The following is a 21,073-nucleotide window of genomic DNA, read 5'->3' as shown; positions in this document are numbered from 1 at the left end:
ATTATATTTTCGTGCAATTGAGCTTACCTATATATGTGTAGTATATAGCAGGTGATGCTTAGGATTAAATAACGACTTGTCCCAAAAATATGTTACAAAGCAATAGAGTTGAAACCTGCTTTCATGTTTGGTTACCTCTGACCCCATTAAAATATTTTTGAAAATAATAGACACTCATCTACATTTTTAGGCAAATAACTTGCTTTATGAAGTTGTATCGTTTTTGATACTTTAAACATTGTATACAATACAAGTATTAACATTAAAATTAACAGATTTAATATAAGTGTCATCTTCAATAGTATCATTATGGGGTTTAGTAAGTTTGTATTAACTCTAATTCATATTTATTATAATTTTAATAATTTACAGTTACAGAAAGAAGTGTTAAGCCATTATATTGCGTCAAACAAAATATTTTTAGAAATAAAACCGCGTCGGGAAAATAAAATAATCTTGGATTGTGTTATACTTTACATTATACATGCGCAAATTCTGTGTATTATAAGAGAACGCAAATTCTATGCATTATAAGAGAAATTATATTAGTGTATCCAAATGTACTAAGGTCAGGTAAGTCATCATCATCATCACCATCGTCATCATCATCATCATCATCATCATCATCATCATCATCATCATCATCATCATCATCATCATCATCATCATCATCATGATCAACATCGTCATGATCATGATCATCGTCATCATCATCATCATCAGCAGCAGCAGCATCACCAATATTCATCATCATCATCAGCATCATCATCATTATCAATCCCGGGGGAAATGAGGGACGACGGTACAAAAATCCTCCTCGCGTCAGGTCTGTTGTGTGCTGCTGAGAGTAATTCATCCTTTTATGGGAAAGGATGTCCACTCTTTTACATTATCAATTCTTTTTTTCTGACGGCCTCGACATTGACCTCCCTCTAGCGTGTCCTGGAAAACAGTCTTGCACAGAGACATGTGTTTGTTGACGTGTCCAAGCCAAGCCAGCTTTCGTCGTTAGACGGTCGCCAGTAGGGATTCTTGTGGACCAACAAGTGATGCAGTCATGTTCCGGCGTATTCGTTGGTCTTGTGCTACGTATAGGAAATGCGGAGCAGTCTTCAGAGACATTTTTGTTCAAATGCCTGTACCCTGCGTTCTGTGTCCGCTCGAAGCGTCCATGGCTCGCAGCCGTGGAGAAGGATTGAAGCTACGATGGACTTGAAGTGCCTGTACGTGGTGGGGAAGCTGATGGAAATGCTTGTCCACAACCTGCTCAGTCTGGCAATCGCTGCGGTCGCCATGGAAATTCGTATGACTAAGTCAGTGAAAATGATTCAGTTAAAAAACTTCTTTTTCTTTCAAGTTCCCAAAAGCGTTTGTTGCACTTAATTGCATATTACTCTATTTACCCACATTGTAATTTGCAAATTAAATTAAACTGTTCACCTTATTATTTTGTTTTTCGTGACCATAATACTAGTAAATGTGTTTTGTTTATTATTAAATATGGTTTTATTTTTCGTTGTTTTCCGAATTGTGTGTTAAGACAGGTGATTATTTTGTATAGATGATATACCGACATGTTAAATTTATACATGTAAAGAAACTTGTGAATATTGAATGCATTCAAAACCACAATGCGGTCCTAATTTATAACATTTTTTGTAGTTACATTTGTTTTGTTAAGGAACATTGAACCCGATTTTTTTAAACATCGGAATTACTGTTAGTCAATGAAAAGTGAACAATACAAGTCTACTGTACTTCTGTTTTGTTTTGATTCAATATTACTATACTTGTATAATATATATTTACATGCACCCATCGTTTATCGAGTTGCGGATTTCCACTTAGTGGAGAAGAATTGAATCAATGATGATATAAACTTTCAATGTCAAAAGTTTTTATTCTTTATCTATTAGCTATATGTATATCTCAGAAACCTAAAACACATATTGCATTTCATCAGCATACTCGAATTATCAAGTCAGAACACCGTACTGTATATTCACCTATGTTCGTAAACTATATTCGCGTTTACTTTCGAAAATAAAAAAAAAGAGTCAATGGCGGGATAAATACAATATCGGGTAAATGTCAGCACATATAAGTTTACTTTCTCGGCACGAAAACTCAAAGCGACAATGCTTCTGCTTTATGTTCTTTACGTGTAGCTAAATAAGCGTATATATATCTAGTATTTTCTATACGCATGATATCATAAACAATCGGTAGTGAATTAAAATGCAATGAATTTTTGATAAGTTACTGTATCTTCATACTCGTAATCTGCGTTAAGATAATAACATGACAATAATTATAATTAAATCCAAGTAAAATCACAAATAAGCACAAAACACCGATTTATAAAAAAAGAAATAAATTAAAAACTTACCCAAACCTTATATCACATTGTTGAATGCAATTTATTTTGTATTATATTTATAGATGAATGAGGCCGAATCTGGCACTTTGTTCACCACATTAAACATATTGTTGTTCAATTCATTTTATCAAAGTTACTTGGTAATTTTTGTTCTGATATTTTTCAATATTATGCGATAGTCATTATCCAGACACGTTTTCTATAAGTGGTGTCTGATATACATTGTATTCCATGTGATCAGGGCAATGGAAAATACGACTCCGTTAGGGATACTGTGTGTCTAATTGGTCTTTTAACTTTAATATTTATCATGACCTATAACCTAGAACGAAGTATCTGGTCAAGCGCAAGACTTATCTGGTCTCGTCATAGTTTTCATTTCTGCAAGGAAACTATAACTTATTTTAAAAGAAATCCACAGACCACCATGGAAATATGTACGCCCTCCAGCGAGGAACTCTATTTACAAATTACACTTTTACGGAAAGTAGTATACCTCTGAAAATAAACTTCCGTTGAATTACGTCAGAACAAAAATGGAAGATGTTAAATATAATAATAATATGTTGTAGTCTTTTACGGAAGAGTATAAAAACATTAAAAAATTCCGTCTTCTATACCTTAAAAATGGCATACCATACAAATGTTCGAGTATCCATTTTTTTTATATCAAAGAAAATCCATTTTAAAGTTACGCAAAATATTTATAGTGAAAAAATTTAACATGTAATATAAATGTCATCATTAATAATATGATTATGGAGTTCAGTAGTTTTGAATTTACTCTTATGATTATGTTTATATTAATAGTAGTAGTAGTAGTAGTAGTAATAATAATAATAATAATAATTATTATTATTATTATTATTATTATTAATATTTTTATTATTATAAAATAATTATAATGATAATAATATTTATTATAATTATAATAATACTAATAATAATAATTATTATTATTTTATTATTATAATATTTATTGTTTTTATTATTATTATTAAAAAACGAAAATAATTATAGGATTTAGGGTAAATTCAAAATTACGGAACTCCATAATAATAATAATAATATTATTATTATTATTATTATTATTATTATTATTATTATTAGTATTATTATTATTATTATTTTTATTATTATTATCATAATCATCATCATTATCACAAGTTTGCTTATTTTATTTAACTTTTCGATGATAAATTAACATGTTAACAGTGTGAGATAATTTAATTTTATTATATTATTATATTCCAGCAACCAGAAAGTAGTGAATATTATAGCAATATTACTTATTTGATTCAATCAAAAATATCGTACGGAACTTAAATGTAGCAAAAGTAATTTGTTCAGAAATATAATAATTATTTGAATTTAGTCCTGAAGTTGTTGGTCTTTATATAGCATATATACAAACACCCTGCAACAAGGTTTTATATCGTCGCCACATAAGTAGGTCTTGTATCGACACCCCGCTATACAGGGAATGTCAGTATATATATATATATATATATATATATATATATATATATATATATATATATATATATATATATATTTAAAAAAAATAAAATAATACTATGGGCTTCCCTCCTGTGTTAGTAGATGTTAGTAAAAGATTTTTAATGTTGATGTGGTCTTGTGTTGTGGGGAGAAGCCGGAGTACCCTGAGGAAACCCCACCTGTCCTGTATAGCCACCATCGACCAAACTAATAGCCTCCAATAACAAGGATTTTATATTTGTTTTTAACCCTTTACCACTCAGAGACGTACTTTTACATGTTCTCTTAGAAAATCAAGTTTTAAAGGCTTCATTTCCAACCCTAAGATACTGATAAGCAGCAAACAGCATAAAACCTGAACAGACTGTGAATTACTCGCAGGCTGTTCTGGCTTTACGCTGGTTGCAAAAGCCATTTTCACTTTGCTTCTGAGTGGGAAAGGTTTAAGAGCAAGTCCAACTTGAGTTGACCCTTTCCCACTCAGAAGCAAAGTGAAAATGGCTATGTGCAAACAGCAAACACTTACCACATGTTGCTGATGCATATCTTCCAACTGAGCCTGGTACTGCTGGTCTAGGTCCGAGACCAGGGACTCGAGTCGACGCTTCTGATCGCTTGGTAAAGAGTCCCCTAGCTCCTTCACCTGAATAGTTTTTTTTTTGTTACAAAGTTTTTATTTCTGAGAACATGCATTTTTCAGTCATACAAACAAATATAAAGATTCAAGAATGTTCGTTCTAACAAATGTAACTGAGAGAAATATCGTTTCAGAATATTATGTTCTAGGAGGAAGAGATAGATGGTCTAGGTTCAGTTGAGTCTATAAGAAGTATTATAATAACCCATTTATGCCTAGCGTCTAGAAAAAAGGCCTTCACAAACAGCGTGGACCCTGTTGAGACGTCGCATGGTGCAGCGTCTCATTGGGGTCTGAGCTGTTTGCTTAAAGAAATTTCTGTAAGAAATATTCTAAATATAGAAATAAATATACTAGACATCCCTCATTTTGAAAATAAATTGATCCAATTTAGAAGGATGGGAGAGTCCATTAGGCATAAATGGGTTAACCATTTACCACTTAGATGCATATTTTTAGGCATCTGTAGTCCATTAGAAAGTTAAATTTAATTCAAGACCTTTCTAACTAGAATCAAATTTTAAAGGCAATATTTCCAACCCTTAGATACTGATGAGCAACAAACAGCATAACCCTGAACAGACTGCTAGTTTAACGTATACTCGCAGGCTGTTCTTGTTTTATGCTGTTCGCACATAGCCATTTGCACTATGTTTCTGAGTGGTAAAGGGTTAAAAAGAGATTGGCATGTTCATATGGCTGTAAGAATGCGCTCCATCTTTGCCTGTACAATTCAAGTGTGTGTTTTGGTTAAAAAGCTCATATATTGTTGAAATAATAGGGCCATGCTTTCACATTTACATTTAAAGATAAAGTATTTGGCTTAACCCTTTACCACTTAGATAAGAATTTTAACGCATCTGTATTCCCTCAGAAAATTAAATTTAAGACTTTTATTACTAGATTCAAGATTTTAAGGCTTCATATTCAAAACTTAGATACTGATGAGCAGCAAACAGCATTAAACCTGAACAGACTGCGAGTTACTCGCAGGCTGTTCTGGTTTTATGCTGTTTTCACATAGCCATTTCCACTTTGCTTCTAAGTGGAAAAGGGTTAAAGAATGATACAATTAATAGAATAATTATTCACGTGTTGTGCATTTTAGGTTACAAAGGGACATTGTTTTCAAAAGTTATGTTCCAAACCAATATAACGTGTTACTTTGCTTATGGGAAATAATTAAGAACTTTTGGGAGATAAATATGAATAATTGTTCAGAAAATTGCATAGCCTCTTCCCCTGACTATTGTTGTAACTCTTTGCTTATGGGTAATTACACCTTTTGTGAAAGAAATAAAACTATATGGGCATCACATTCCTTGCTTCTTCACCTGAATAATATAATTGTAACATTGCTTATGAAAAATAAGAAATTGTGTAAGGGAAAAACAAATATTAGGGCAGCACATTCACCTGAAGAATGTTGTAACTTTGCTTATTGAAAATAAGAAATTTTGTGAGGGAAAAATAATTTTTGAGCTGCAAATTCACCTGTATAATGTTGTAACTTTGCTTATAATACATGAGACCTTTTGATAAGGAAATAAGAATACTTGGGCAACAAATTGCATATCTCTTTTACCTAAATAATGTAGCAACTTTGTTTAAATGCAAATAAGAACTTTTTGGCAACATATCCCTCAGCCCTTAACATGAACAATGTTACAGCTTTGCTTTATGAGAAACAATAACTTTTTTTACATGTCTATATATTATGACTTCTTTCTGTATTCAACCTCATTAAATTTTAGTAACATTTATTAATCATATTTAATTTTATAACCAACCAAACACAAACATTTTGCACCTTTTTGATTGGCTCTTCAGGCTGCGTTGATTGGTCGCCTTTTGAATTCCCATCATCCTCTCTGCTGCGTCGTCGCTCCCGAGAGCGGTCGATTTCGGAACGGAGATTTTCCAGCTGGTTCTCATACTGGGACTTCAATGTGTCGAGCTTGAAAAATATTAAATAAATAAATAACTCAATATGTCTCACTTGGTTGTGTATAACCTATGAAACCAAAAAAAAAGAAATTGCATTGCTTATTATTTATATATTTTGGTGGATCAAAGAGAAATAAAAAAAAAATAGTTTCATATAATTTGAACTTAAATTTATTATTTAAGTTATGTGTTGTCCTTTTTACAATATCAAGCCATTTCAAACAAAGTTCTTTGCATAAGTATTTAAAACTGTTATTTCATTGAAATTCATGGTGCTAAAACTATTGCATTTTTTTCCTTTGCATGTTTTTATAACATCATTTAGCTAAACAAGATTGTCAAAACACATAAAATCAACCATCCACCAGAACCTTATATTTAACATGCATTTCTTTTACAAAGGTAGTTTTGATGTGTAAACATAAACATGCACACATGCAACTTTCTCAACCACCATGAGGAATACACACATACTTCTTTTCTTTTTAAGCAAAATGTCTACATTGACTTTAATTATATAAAGCACATTACTTTACCATGGATTACGCAGTTTTATACTGCCAAATTTCAGTTAAAAAAGTTGGTGAATGTTAAAAAACATTGAAAACATTAAAAAAAACTATTCTGACTACTAGTTTGCAAAAAATGCATTGTGCTTTCAGAAACATCCATGTTTGTTGTCCAGAATACTATACCCTAATGATCTTGCAGGTTATCTTGCAGGTAAAAATGGCTGTTCTCAAAATACCCAAAACATTGGGTGCGCTTTATACATGGTTGCACATGGTAAAGTATGGTATTCATTTTTTGTTTGATTTCTCTAGAGACTGTTACCAGGGAAGAGCCAGTTAAATTGGTGAAGGCTAAGGTTGGATCAAACTCGACACCTATGGGCCGCAAAGCGTACACCATATCTGTTAATCGATTGCAACTTTTTAGTTGTTTGATTATGCAACAAGAGATGTGTTTGTCAGAAACACAATGCCCCCTTTTGCGCCGCTTTGAAGCCATATATTTGACCTTTGACCTTGAAGGATGACCTTGACCTTTCACCACTCAATATGTACAGCTCCATGAGATACACATGCATGCCAAATATCAAGTTGCTATCTTCAATGATGCAAAAGTTATTGCAAAACTTTAACCAATGTTAAAGTTTTGGGACACACACAATGAATGAATGACAGACAGACAAACAGACAGGCCAAAAACAATATACCTCCGATTTTTCGATCCGGGGGCATAAAAATAAGCTTTTTAAGCGTTCTTTATATTATATATATATTAAGCAATAAGAGGCTGAGCCAGCCTCCTCGCAAGGCACACTTTCATCAGAATGTACAATAAGAAGATATATCCATGGGTAAACTATTCAAGTTTTAAACAAAAGTAATTATATTTTGTAATATATTCAATTTTCAAACAAAAAGGAAATGTATATTATTTCAAAGAATGCAAGAATACAAAATCGAAAATTGGAAACACTCCTCCAAGTTTTGCTGTAAAAATGAGGTTATCAAAAATTCTGCCCATGTTGGTCTTGTTTGTACCGGTATTTAGCAAATTCTAGTGATTCTAACATATATTAGATGTACAATGGTAATTCTAAGAAGATTTTGTATCATTTTTCATTCATTTTGTTTGGGAAGGGATATTTCTTAACCCTTTCAGTGCTGGAACCAAATTTTGAAAGCCTTTGCTTTCTTTTTTCTTTGAAAAAAAATGGAAGAAAATGCTAATTTTAGAAATTCAGCAGACGACAAATTTCCCAGAATGCAAAGGGTTAATATTATTTCATGCTTTTCCAGCTCCCTTAGTTTATAGTCCTTCACCATGGTACCTACCGGTAACTGTTGTTTTATTTGCAGATCACAACTGATGCAAAACTTCAACAACTATGTAGCTTGACACTTTAACACTTAGATATGTATTTTAACGCATTTGTAGTCTCTTAGAAACTTAATTTTGATTGCAGATCTTTCTTACTAGATTCAAATTTTAAAGGCTTTATTTCCAACCCTAAGAAACTGATGAGCAGCAAAAAGCATAAAACCTGAACAGTCTGCGAGTTTCTCGCAGGCTGTTCTGGTTTCATGCTGTTTGCACATAGCCATTTTCACCTTGCTTTTGAATGGGAAAGGCTTAGCAGTATATAAATCACGTAAAAACTTTTTTTTTAATCATCATAAATATATGAATGATATTTAATGAAAAATAAAATTAATGTATCATAATTGAGAAACAGTTTTTTATTTGGAAGGCAATATTACATGTATATACAGTTACAAATAAGCAACATGTATGTGTCAATAATTTGATTTATTTTAATATATATTTTTGCTTCATTCCACATTCTGCAAAATTCTAATTTTATGCATCCTGTGATTTCATTTGATAGAGAGCAAGTTGATTAACAAACTACTGAAATTCTGTACAAAGGAAGTTTTTTCCATTAATATTCATATCACACAAAAATAATATAAAAAGTACTTGCTCTTGTCTAACAAAAAAATAAAATGTCTCATGAAACAGCTTTTTGTTTGTTTGGCCTTTATCTAACACAAGATATTATGTGTTTGGCATAAGGACATTGTAATATCATTGCATATAATCCAAGATAAAATACATTCCATTCATCAGAAGGACCTTTATGCTGTGTATTTGTATTTTACGAAAGACTGATACTGAACTGAATGTTTGAACAATGATTGAAGATAATATACGCGAGAGATCACTAAATGCTATATCATGCCATGAGGTAAACAGTTCTTCAAATGCATGAGCTTAAAGTTTGCAGTGATAATTTCTATGAGAAATTTCAAGTGGAATGTCATCAAGTGAACGTAATTATAACTTCACATAGACTAAGCATTGACAGATTTATCATGCTTTGAACAACTGGGTTGTTTAGATACTTAAATACTTTCTATGCCAATTTTCTTCATTTTCTTTATTTAAATATCTGATAACTTGACCAGATTTTCACTATGACGATATAAATACCGGTATGTGGCATTAAAATTATAACTTCATAGATAAGATGCCCACACTGCACAAACCAAAGTAACCATTTCCTTACAAGGTACGTCAAATACTCATTTGACTTAGTAAAGCAGAATGAAGAACTGTACCTTTCTTTTTTTCAATGGACTATTTAATTTCATGTTGACCTTGACATTTGTCTGTAATATACCATATTGTGAGTCTACTCATGCTACGTCAGCATTTGATAAACTAACATAATGAATGTCTGATACAAGTCTATAAGGAAATAACAAACGGCTTGTTTGCAAAGTTACTTTGGTACCTTGGTGACCATATTTAGTTTAAACCTATTAGTTAAGCTCAATTGCATCAAAAGCCTTAGGCTTATTGAAACGCTCTCGAGTCCGTTTTCTGGGACTACAACCAGTACTTGGTGTCTTTGAGAGAGCCCGGGTGTACATTGTCCAGGGTAATCATGGAACTTAGGCTGGAAATCCATGGTATAACATGGAATTCCATGGAAATCCCTGGAATTTGAAACAGTTTCCAGGGTTTTCCAGGGTTTTGTTCTAGAAATGTCCATGAAACGTGGACTTTTTTCCCAAGCATTTTCCAGCCTTGGATGGAAAAGCATGGAAAAGCAATGGAAAACGCTGGATTTAGGCTGGATAACCATGGAAAATATTTCCAGATAGCATGGAAAGTGGAACATAGAATTTTTTAAGCATGGAAAAGACTCTAACATTTTCAGCTGACCCTGGAAAAAACTTAGACTTGATAAGAGGAGAAAATAACTTATAAAAATGCAACACATTTTATTCAAAGTAAATCAGAGTTCAACAATTTACACAACATATGAATAAAACATAAAACAATGTGCATAGTTTGGGCAGAAATAGTAGTAGTTATAGTAGTAGTAGTAGTGGTAGAAGTAGTAATGCTGAGGCTGGCAGTAGAATATGTTGTAGGAGTAGAAGTAAAAGTGGTTGTTGTATAAGTTGTACAAGCAGTTAAACTACTGATAATTATACTATTGGTGCAAATTCAAGTGACAGTAGCAGTAGTAGCAGTTATTATTGTGTTGTTGTTTTAGCATTTACAGGAATAGTAGCAGTAATGGTAGCAATAGTAGTATAAATAATAATAACAATACTAGTAGCAGCAGTAGTAGTAGTAGTTAAGGAAGTAGCATAAGCAGCAGCAGCAGTAGTAGTAGTAGAAGTAGTCGTAATAGAAGTAGTAGTAGTAGAAGTAGCAGCAGCAGCAGTAGTAGCAGTAGCAGCAGCATCAGTAGGTAGTAGTAGCAGTAGTAGTAGCAATAGTAGTTGAAGTACTAGTAGTAGTAGTAGTAGTAGTAGAAGTGTAGTAGTAGTAGTAGTAGTAGTAGTAGTAGTAGTAGTAGTAGTAGTAGTAGTAGTAGTAGTAGTAGTAGTAGTAGTAGTAGTAGTGGTAGTAGTAGTAGTAGTAACAGCAGCAGCAGCAGCAGTAGTAGTAGTAGTAGTCGCTGCAGCAGGAGTTGTAGTAGTAGCAGCAGCAGTAGCAGTAGTAGTAGTAGCAGCAGCAGCAGCAGCAGGAGTAGTAGCAGCAGCAGCAGTAGCAGCAGCAGTAGCAGTAGTAGTAGTAGTAGTTGAAGCAGTAGTAGTAGTTGAAGCAGTAGTAGTAGTAGTAGCAGTAGTAGTAGCAGTAGTAGCAGCAGTTTTAGTAGAAGTAATAGTAGTAGTAGTAGAAGTAGTAGTAGTAGTAGTATAAGTTGAAGTAGCAGTAGTAGTAGAAGTAGTAGTAGTAGTAGTAGTAGTAGTAGTAGTAGTTGTTGTTGTTGTTGTGGCTGTTGTAATAGTATTAGTAGTTTTGCAGAAGTAGTAGTAGTAGTAGTAGTAGTACTAGTAGTAGAAGTAATAGTAGTCACTTTCAAAGCAATGTCTACAAGTTTAAATTCCTTAACCCTGTTCAAGGTGTATACACACTCAATATTTAACTATAGTCCAGGTTTGCAATTAACAAACTATCTGATAAACCTGTGTGTGAGTCAGATATGTCTGCTGCTAATCTATTGGTTATAAAATATCACAGCCTTTTCTGATTGGCTGAGTTCAAATACAGAAAGTTTACCTGTTAGATTGAAATTCTGGAGCAAGCGTATTGTAAAATATGCAGGTTAAACTTGTTGTTAAAATGAAGTTAATGTAATGTTCACAAACAGTAGAGTTAATGAGTTTTTCCATTAACAAGAATTTCTTAAAATAATAATGTATGGACATCATTTGGAAAGTGACATGAAATGTTGTTAAAAAGTGATGCATACAAGTGTTTCAGAAGTCTGTCTAGGAATAGAACAACAACTGAAGGTTTGTGCTTTTCATTATTTCTAAATATTCCTTTAAATTTTTTCTTCTTATGTCATCATTGTAGACCTTTTTTATGTGACATTTTAGGTAAAAGTATGGCAAATATAGAAGTTTAAAAGCAGCTGTCACACACATTTTCACTACGGGCAGTTTGCAGCTTGATAAAGGAAGTCCTATGTGGAGATTTTAATAAGCTTGAATGTAGTATCGGAAGTTTATAATGCATGGCTAGGGAACTGAGGCTAAGGGAGTTATGTGCTGTGCATGATGAGAAATCAATGCTCATTAATGCTGTTAATGTTTATAAATAAATTAATTAAACCAATAGCATTGTTTTTTAGGTTTCACTGTGCATTTTCATACCAATAGAATTACACATCATTCTAATTATAGCAATAATTAATTTGTACTAATCATACCTACAAATTTTGTTATGCTATGCTTTGTGATGTATTAACTTCATTGTAAGTTATTATTTAAAGACCATTTTACTAAATATTTAAAACAATACTTGAATTATTTTCTATATACATTTTCATTATGTGCTTTAACTGTAGCTGACCAGTTGATGAAAGATACTGCAGTGTTTGGCAGGGAAATAACCCAAGTCAGCAAAGCGGCTCTTTTGGCGCATTTACTAAGAGGACTAACATGGCCACAAATTCATGGTAAATATTGTTATGCCCCGGGCTCATATAAGTAATTTAGTGTTAACCACCTGAAAGTATTTTGTCTTTTTGGTATCCAATATTTTGGTCTAGTTTCAATTACAAGTTATTTTTATATGAATTAGCAAATTAGCATAACTTTCATATAGCAATATCTGAATATAAAATTCCTATATACATGTATGTTTGAGTTTCCAGATACATGCTAGTGTACCCCGTTTTGGGGCATTTAACAATATAAATTTCAAAATAAAAGAGAGTCATATAAAAATATAAGTTAAATCACCAATTTATTCACTTGAAAGTCTCAGTTTTCCTGTGTGGTTGCCTGTTTGCAAGTAGATTAAAGCCCGCTTGCAAACTTTAAGAGAATAAATTTCAGTAAATGGAAAAGAAATAATTGCTAACTACTTAGGATCGTAAATGTTCGCTCAAATACAAAAAAGCCACATGTACCGAATTGAGCAGTGATATGAAATATCTAAAATAGATTAAAATATGAATGAGCATTGAAGTATAGATATTCAATCATATGATTGCTGCACATTTACTTTTACAGATGAATGTAAAAAACTTATGACTTTCTTGTAATATTGTTTGCTTTGTTTTTCTTTCAGAGATCATGCAGGAGCCGTACAGTATAACAGCAGTACAAGTTCTATAAAAGATCCACGACCTACTGAAGCCCAGCTAATTAACAAAAAAGTTTTTAAAAACTGTAATTTTATCCCACCTGGGTACTTATAATTTACTAAGCTGCCTACACAAGTTTTAGACTTGCAATTATATTTTAAACTGTCACTTGGAAAGTAATACATGTACATGCATTATGTTCTGAATTTCTTTGAACAATAAAATTATATAAAAGTATTTTAATGAAATTGAGCACCTAAATTGCATTAAAGTGAAAGAAGCTGAGAAAAATAGTATCCTTGTGCTCATGGGCAGCTACATATATTGTGACAAACATGAATTAGCTAAAATAACTTAAATTTTTCATTTTGTTTCTTGTATATCGTTTGTACAGGGTTCGTGAATTGTTACTGTATATTACTTGACTTGCTTGTATTTTGTTACTTTGAATACATGTTGTGAAGGTTGCATTATACTTTTTAACTTTTAAAGTAGCGCCTGTTCTGTTATGTAAGGGCCTGATTTATGATAATGGACATAGAGGCTTTGTAAGCATGTATTAAACAACACTTGTTTGATCTGAATAATTTGTTAAATAAATGTAACACAATTTGTAATCTGATGTTATATTTTGATGAATTGTGAACAAAATAATACATCGAAGAAACTAAGGCATTATGTTGATTTTTTGTTTTGTTTTAATCTAACCTTAAATTATGATTTATTTAAGCTGTGAGTATTGTATTCATTTAATACATGAATATTGTTTTTAGACCAGAAATTTCTTTTTCTATTCAGTGACCATGGTAAACGCTGGACAATTTTCCATGTTATACCAGGCATCCATGGAATATTAAACAAGGAAAAACCCTGGAACATTTTCCAGGGTTTTCCAGCCAGCATGGAAAAAATACCGTCCGAATACTCCATGTAATCTGGAAAACCCTGGAAAAAAATCCATGGTTTTCCAGATTACATGGAGTATTCGGACGGTATTTATTCCATGCTGGCTGGAAAACCCTGGAAATTGTTCCATGGTAATTATTCCAGGGAGCCTGGAAAACCATGGAAACTATTCCAGGCTATTTCTACATACCATGGACAATTTTCCACCCTTTTTTTTAAATATTGACGCTGGAAAAGGCTGGAAGCTTAGTCCGAATACTCCAGCCTCATATTTTCCATGGATTTCCATGGAAAACCCTGGACAAAGTACACCCGGGAGATCTAAAAACGCTCTAATGGTGGGGATTGAACCCATGACCTCCCAGGTCAATAGGCGGACACCATATCCACTACGCCTTGGTGATCTTATTCAGCTAGAATTAGAGGGGTTTCCTTGAATAACCTGTGGATCATTTAAGCGCATAACACCATTTCATAGTTACAGCACAAAAACTTCATGAGTAATGTCTGCAAAAAAAGGAATGGGGAGCTGCAGTGGACACAAAATATACCCTATATGTTCTATTTACAAACACCAAAAATATATGCACCTTGAAATCTTTTTTGTCAAGAATCATTACAGTGTTTGAATAAAAAGGTGAGATTTTGATACCTTCTGTTTTGCCATTTCAATGAGAAAACCTTCTGGTTGCCAGCGCAGCACCAGACCTTCATCTCTATCCTGCTCAAGCCCGTGAAGGCTCATTGCATTGATGCGGAACATGTTGACCTACTTTTCTACTTTCACTTTACATGTACTTTACACTGGCGCAAAATTCTACTTTCACTTTGAATATAATCTCTAATCCTCTGTAAAAATACTAGTGTGTTTTTCTTGGACTTTCATAAGCAACATTCTTTGGTACTTTTTCTTTGCCTTTGAATGTTTAAAGTTGCTTGAATTTTTATAACAACTTATAACATACTAAAGAAAAGGGCGGATTTAGCTTAAAGTGACTGTTCTTAATCCGATTATCTGTAATAAAGTCAGTCCTCTAATATCTTCTCTGTACCACTTAATTGTAATTACTTTGCTACTTTGACGAATAAAAATATCAAACTTTTAATCACTTTGAAGTCAGTAATAAATATTTTAACAACACTTTTTTTATAAATATTCAAGTACATCTAAATCCATGTATAGATACTCAATTTGGGTAAATATGTTAAATAAAACTAATTAAATGTTTAATAAATATATTTCATAAATAAATAGCACTCTTGCAATAATTTATAATTAACAGGGGTTGGGTCCATAAATATATATTCCATAATTTCATGAGATATTAAACACATTTCATATTCATAGGTAAATCTCTGTTTTTCACATTATTCAAAATTATCCACTAAAAAATATAAACACATTTTTTTTGTTATCTTAACAGTCTTTATATTTTCCCAACCCCCTGTACACTTAAGCCATTTCTCAAACAGTGACCATATTATTAATACATCTTTCCCTTGTCTAATTAGGCAACAGAAGTTTCAATCAATTATTAATCTGTATCACTGCTTATTTCTTGTAAATAAATAATGACCGTCTTCACAGCTTCTGTAAGACAATGGGGAACAGTCCTAGACTGGCCGACAACACCTGTCACAGTAAAACACACTCTGACTGGTTATCTTCTTTTTTTTATTGGATAGGTTAATTGCAATCATATTGATTACAAAGTTAAAAACATTAATTTATGTTCTTTAATTATTCTGTTGTAACACGTCTTTTTTATTTTATTTAATAACATGCATTTTTAAAAAATAGTTTGTCCTAATGTATGTCATAAAAGAAAGATTTTTTGTATTTGTTAAGTTTTATCCTATACTTCATAGAATATGCACCTTAACTTAAAAAAATCAAAATTTGCATTGGGAATGTTTTCATTTATCCTATCTACTATATCAAAAATAGTTGTGATGTTTTGATTTTGTTTCTACACCAATTAAATTTAATAACGTGCAACCAATAATTTTATTTTTCAGGCCTAAATCTGAAATTTAAATAAAATTAATGAATCACTGTCAAAAAATAAAATAAAAACATTGTATTTTTATTCTCCCCGTATATGATCTTAAGGCAAAGTTCCAAACTATAATAAAACATAAAAGTTTGCAGATGCACACTGGGAACGCTCTGAAGATATTATCTAACAACATCAAGAACTAGTTATACCTAGGAAACAGACTCGAGAGTGTCTCATTAAGTCTCTGGATGTTGATACAATCAAGCTGACAAATAGGCCATAAGTATAAAAGAACATACAATGCTATTGTGGTAACAATAATCAATCAATATATTTGTTATCAGCTTTTTATTTTTTTAAATAAACTTTGTTCCATTATTAGAGATGAAACTTGTGTATTATGATATTGTTTCTTGAGAGAGATCTAAGCAACCAGTCTGCCAGAACTTTATTTACATGATCATGAAAATAAATCTGTTCACAAATGTCCACAATATGGTGCAAAACCCTGTGGAAATTCATTTTATTGAATAATTGATGAAAAACAATAATTAATAATCAATTTTTAGATAACGGCCCGCCCTATGTCAGTCTGCAATGGAAAAGGAAAGGTTCTAATTTCCTGTTTATTACATTTGAGCCGTGTTCTGTGGAAATGGGTTAAATGAATGTGCGTAAAGTGTCGTCCCAGATTAGCCTATGCAGTCCACACAGGCTTATCAGGGATGACACTTTCCGCTTTTATGGTATTTTTAGTTTCAAGGAAGTCCCTCCTTACAGAAAATCAAGTTTAGGCGGAAAGTGTCATCCCTGATTAGCCTGTGCAAACTGCACAGGCTAATCTGGGATGACACTTTACGCACATACATTAAGCCCAGTTTTCTCAGAACAAGGCTCATTCCATCTGTCATGAAATTGTCCCGTTTTCATTTTCCTTTTTCTTTTATAAAATTTGTTCATCTTTTTATTAACTGTTGAAGTTGATGTTATTTGTGTTGATATTTTGTTTGTTGCTATTGTTTTTTATGCTCCCCCAAAATTTGTTGGGGGAGCATATAGTCGCCTCTTCGTCTGTCCGTGCGTGTGTCCGTCCGTCTGTGCACAATTTTTGTCCGGGCTATTTCTCAGCAATTAATGACCGGAATTCAATTAAACTTTATGGGAAGCTTCACTACCAAGAGGAGATGTGCATATTATCAGCCGATTCTGGTCGGATAATTTTTCACAGAGTTATGGCCCTTTGAAAATTTCTGTAGACTGTACATATAGTGCAATTTTTGTCCCCCAAACTACTGACTGGAATTCAATGAAGCTTTATGGGGAGCTTAACTACCTTGAGGAGATGCGCATGTTATTTGTGGGTTCTGGTTAGATGATTTATTTAGAGAATTATGGCCCTTTGAAATTTTTAAGTTGCTAAACCATCCATCGTATTATTTTGTACAAAGTTATGCCCCTCAAGACGTTACCTTTTATCTGAATATATAGTGCAATATTGTGACAAAAAAAAACTTTGGGGAGCATCACCCGTCTCCGACGGTTTCTTGTCTTGTATTGACAATAATAAAGGTGCCACAAACCGGTGTTTTATATTTAATTTTATTTTGCTTTGCCTTTTTTTTGGCCCAAATATTGATGATAAAATTAAAGCATTTATTGATGTAGCTGAGATAAATGCGACAAACAGGTGTTTTATAAATAATTTTCTTTTGCATTAACTGTTGTCATGTGTGAGTGTTTTTTTTACTAGAAAATTGATGATCTTGCATTTATTGCTGCAGCTGATGCAACTGCTGCCACTGATGATGAAGATGATTAAAATATAACAAATTTTGAAAATAAAGATATTTATCATGTTCAAGACTCCAACATTAAATAACAACAAAACTGTTGATGAAAATCTTGTATTGATGACGATAATGGAATCACGAATGATTAAAACAAGAGCACCGCATAACGGGTGCCACGCTCGGCTGCGAAATTTTGTCAGAATTTTTTTTTTTTTTAGAGGTCACAGTGACCTTGACCTTTGACCTAGTGACGCAAAAATGGGTGTGGCGTGTAGAACTCATCAAGGTGCATCTACATATGAAGTTTCAAAGTTGTAGGTGGAAGCACTTTCACTTTAGAGCCTATGTTAAAGTTTTATATTAGAAATCACAGTGACCTTGACCTCTGACCTAGTGACCCAAAAATGGATGTGGCCTGTAGAACTCATCAAGGTGCATCTACATATGAAGTTTTAAATTTGTAGGTGGAAGCACTTTGATTTTAGAGCCAATGTTAAGGTTTTAGCACGACGCCTACGGCGGACGGCTGACAGCGGACAACAAGCTGGCTATGATAATACCTCGGGTTTTCTCTTAAAACAGCCGAGCTAATTATAAATTGTATAAGCATCGCAGCAGAATGATATTTTTTAGCGTATACTCTATGAAAACAGTAATGATAAAATATATTTTAAAACCAATTGTAAGGATCAATTTTATCCAAATACGTTATTCTTCTCATATTGATTCAAGGTGAAATATTATCATGAATGTTTCATGTCATCATATTGCATGGTCGATAATATTGTCACATAAATGAAATATAGATTTCCATTTTAATTAGCACTTGGTTACTACAACTTCTTATTTTTCTGTATAAAGTTTTTAGGGGACCTGGTCCACAAAAGATCAATATTAAACAACAATTATTCCATTCAAAAACTTGATAATGGCTCGAAATGTCAAAGCATTTTATTTATATATGATCATGCACAAGGTTTATTGGTAAAATGTAATTGTTAAAACATGTACCTAGTGAAGCGTAAAAAAACCCACTCATAAAGGTGCATATTGCTCGTACAAAGTCACTTACTTCATTAAACATAACTTGCTCAAGCAAACAACTTTTTTAAATGTTGTATGCTGGCATTGTGGCGCAAAATGTTGCTTTATTAAAATATCAATTTCCATTCAACTTCTTATTGTTTTGAGTATACTAATTATTTTTCAATACAATAGTATCTGTTTATCAATTGTCTACGTAAACACCATCAAATTTAATAATACATACAATTCTCCGTATTTTTAGCAAATTTTGCCGAATATGGAGCTCAGCTCAAAACAATCCTAAAATGTTAATAAATAATTTCATTTTTAAAAAGTACAGAGTCGTGACAATGTTACTGTTTATCTTCCATCAAAATCGCTTTTAAATACTCTTACAGATTTAACTATTAAGTTTTCAAAAGTCAAACACATATTTACCCACCAAAATTGATTAATATAAGTTTAAATTTTATAATAAAATGCAAACATATGTTTGTATGGCTATTATAATGAATATGGGTTATTGAATAATTTTTCAATCAATCTAGTCAAATATTTGCTAGGAAAATGTGTTGACCAATGGAAATTTGCTGCCGAATATGTCCTTGGTTTGTTTATTTAATCTGAAATGCTATGGAACTGTATTTTACCATACTGACATTTACACAGTGGTATTCTAAATTTCCATATTGAAGTCACTGTTCATAAGTTCCTTAACACTAAACCATAGTTTGTAAACATATGAGCCGCGTTTGAGAAAACTGGGCTTAATGCATGTGCGTAAAGTGTCATCCCAGATTAGCCTGTGCAGTCTGCACAGGCTAATCAGGGACGACACTTTACGCTTTAATGGTATTTTAGTTTCAAGGAAGTCCCTCCTTACCGAAAATCAAGTTTAGGCAAAAAGTGTCGTCCCTGATTAGCCTGTGCAAACTGCACAGGCTAATCTGGGATGACACTTTATGCACATGCATTAAGCCCAGTTTTCTCAGAACAAGGCTCATATTATTTTAACAACTGAGATATAAACATATACAGCAGTATTCATTCATAAAGTGGCAAATTAACAAATGTTGATTCATTTCATTTTCATTTCAATTTTATAGTAACAATTGTACATAAATGTCCCCATTGGATTACTCAACTGAGATCTTGAGTTCTTGATGCAATTGTTTAAACATTCTTTAAAAAAACAAACAGTTTAAACAAAACTTAGATTCTATGCCCCTTTAAGTAATGATCCATGAAAAGGATCTTTCCAAAGCTTATTTGAACAATCATGATACATGCTTTCAAAGGAAAAATGTAAACTATTAACAACTCTTAACAAATAACCTGTAGTACACCCAAATTAAAAGCGACCACCAATGCCTTTCTAATCTATTAGAATTGGCTCTCAAATTACAACTCTTTCAAAATCTTCATGCACTTTGAAGTAAAGAGAAAGGTTCATTGAAGATAGATCTTTAATAGCTTTTTAACACATTATGTTCATTTTTGTAAAACAATTCAAGTGGATTGACTTGTGCTTAGATCTAATTAACTATAGACAATGACAAGGTATCAAATTGTTATAGTTTATCTGCTAATTATTTACAATATATATAACCAAACCGTTATTTTGTGTTTTAAAGAAGGAAAAGGGATTTAAAACAAACTGTTCTAATGTACTCTGTCTACCAGATTGAAACTTTTTTCAAAACATTTTGATAAATTGCAAACGCACACATCCTTTTTTTACGCGTGCCCTTTAAAAGGTTTACATAGAAATCTATTTAGGGGGTTACCAGGGAGGGGGGCTATTTTTTTTTAAATGCGTTATTATATCCGTTAGCATCCATGTAGTTTCTTGACATATGTGGATGAACTTTGGCACATCTTCGTAAGAAAGATCAAACTAAATGACAGTGACTTAATTTTTTCAATTGCAGGTAATAAAACTCATTGATATTGTAACTTAAATAAATGAACAAACGAAAATGGTATAGTGGTATGGAACCCTTGGGGAACCAACAGAAAATGGTCCATGATAAACTAGACTCACATGACTAACTTTCCTGCATCCTTTGTCAAAGACATGCAAGCTCTGCCTGTGGCTAAGTTCAGGGGCACAATTAACTCTGGAATGAAGCAGATTACTGCACATAAAAGTTGTGACTTACACATCTATACTCCATGGTAATGACATATCTGAGGTTTCAATTTAATCGCTTGAGAATATTGAAGTTGTTTGCTCCAAAAAATGTATAAGTTTTT

At 32.4% G+C, this 21,073-nt stretch overlaps 1 protein-coding gene and 1 long non-coding RNA gene across 2 annotated transcripts in view; one reads left to right on the top strand and one right to left on the bottom strand.

Annotated features, from left to right (window-relative positions):
- The window catches only part of LOC127855708 (A-kinase anchor protein 9-like), a 477,990-nt gene that overhangs the window by 395,812 nt on the left and 61,105 nt on the right, over window positions 1-21,073 (bottom strand). The window contains exons 6-7 of the mRNA XM_052391486.1: window positions 6,328-6,474; window positions 4,407-4,523 (exon numbers count right to left, since the gene is read on the bottom strand). Coding sequence (XP_052247446.1) covers window positions 4,407-4,523; window positions 6,328-6,474 — 264 coding nt within the window. The remainder of the gene's footprint in view (window positions 1-4,406; window positions 4,524-6,327; window positions 6,475-21,073) is intronic.
- LOC127855717 (uncharacterized) lies at window positions 12,346-13,766 on the top strand. The gene is made up of 2 exons (XR_008037654.1): window positions 12,346-12,462; window positions 13,080-13,766. It is a non-coding gene; the product is annotated as an uncharacterized LOC127855717 (long non-coding RNA).

Source organism: Dreissena polymorpha, chromosome 13 (genome assembly GCF_020536995.1).
Source record: "Dreissena polymorpha isolate Duluth1 chromosome 13, UMN_Dpol_1.0, whole genome shotgun sequence".
Classification (NCBI taxonomy): domain Eukaryota; kingdom Metazoa; phylum Mollusca; class Bivalvia; order Myida; family Dreissenidae; genus Dreissena; species Dreissena polymorpha.
Note: the sequence above shows the minus strand (reverse complement) of the source record. Positions and strands in the feature narration are given on the sequence as shown.